Source organism: Aplysia californica, unplaced genomic scaffold, assembly GCF_000002075.1.
Source record: "Aplysia californica isolate F4 #8 unplaced genomic scaffold, AplCal3.0 scaffold00011, whole genome shotgun sequence".
Taxonomy (NCBI): Eukaryota; Metazoa; Mollusca; class Gastropoda; order Aplysiida; family Aplysiidae; genus Aplysia; species Aplysia californica.
Genome location: NW_004797281.1, coordinates 1,410,090 through 1,411,471, shown reverse-complemented (window position 1 = coordinate 1,411,471; position 1,382 = coordinate 1,410,090). Strand labels below are relative to the sequence as shown.

Below are 1,382 nucleotides of genomic sequence, written 5' to 3'. Positions count from 1 at the left end.
CACACACACACACACATACACTCAAAATATATATTTTTTTAAATTGCTCCTCTTTCGATCTCCTATTTCAGGACCACCGATCCCCCAAAACCCGTTCCTCCCCAAACGGAAGGCCACCGGTTTCCTGACCAGCCATGGCGGACGTCCCGGCGGCGGGAAGCGCGGCCTGAGACGGAAAAAGCGCGGCATCATGACCGAGTGCTGCTTCGAGAAGCCATGCGCGTGGGAGGAGTTTGCTGAGTATTGCCACGACAACAACCGTCGTCTCAGTGAGCGGGACAACCAGTGCACTTAGTGCACTCCGGGCACTACTTTACCAAAGGATTAGGAACTGGGTTTTCTTTCGGTTTAATTTTTGGTTTTTATTTTGTTTGTTTTTTGTTTTTGTTTTTTTTAGAAACGAAGAATGAATAAAACAAGGACACACTAACAATGATGTGTTGCACGACTTTGTTTCTGGAATACATGCCAAAATCGAGCTTTGAGTTTACGAATCTTTGTCCTTACTGTTATGGAGATTTAATTACAATAAAGAGAACTCACAACATATGTAAAACAACCATTTTTAACATAGAAAGAATAACAGAGGACTGTACAAGACAAGATTCAATTTCGGAAGCGACAATGTTTTTCGGGAAGACATTGATTTTTTTTTAACAGGAAAGTTGGAAAATACCAATGCCAACGAAAGTAGAAAGATTGGCACTATTCGTACAGTAAGCCATGTCTCAAAGTCTTTCTTAGTTTTAGTAGAAGTTTTACGGCGCTCGCAACTGTATAAGGTCATATGAGCGCGAGAAGATTAGAGGTGTTACAAAAGAGTAACAATTGACATAAAAAAGAAGAAGGGGAGATAAGGACGATGGATGTTTGATAGGAAAGAAGAAGCAAGCCACACTAGAGCACCCGTCTACCACCCACTCTCTGGAAATCAGGAATTTGGTCAAAATCTTCAAAACACCACATGCAGAAATACAGTTCTCTTCCAAACGCCATCCGAAATGTTGCGGTAACTGCCAAATGGCTGATCACGCCAGCAAAAATTATACTTAACTTAATTGAAAGGTTTAGATAGTTCGCCTGCATATTATTCAATCAGGTGTTTTCTTTACTGGTTCTGTGACTGTGTTGTGCCTAAATCTATTTGGAAAATGTTTTGCGAAATGCAGAATATGGTATTACACATAATATTAGGACAATAGTGAAATAGAATGCTTTCCCAGGTGTTATAAATGGAATAGACAACAAATTTGGAAATTCTGCGAAAAAAAAATTAAGACACGAAGATATAATTTAAAGCAAGCAATAAGACATCACCACATACAGGGGTACAAGAGTTTGGAAAGGGATATATCTGAGGAAAAAAACCTCAGGTCAAACGT

At 39.8% G+C, this 1,382-nt stretch overlaps 1 protein-coding gene across 1 annotated transcript in view; it reads left to right on the top strand.

The window, feature by feature from the left end:
- The window catches only part of LOC101847921, a 38,146-nt gene extending 37,713 nt beyond the window's left edge, over positions 1-433 (top strand). The window contains exon 5 of the mRNA XM_005089968.3: positions 72-433. Coding sequence (XP_005090025.1) covers positions 72-295 — 224 coding nt within the window. The 3' untranslated portion in view covers positions 296-433. The remainder of the gene's footprint in view (positions 1-71) is intronic.
- Positions 434-1,382: the final 949 nt, after the last annotated feature.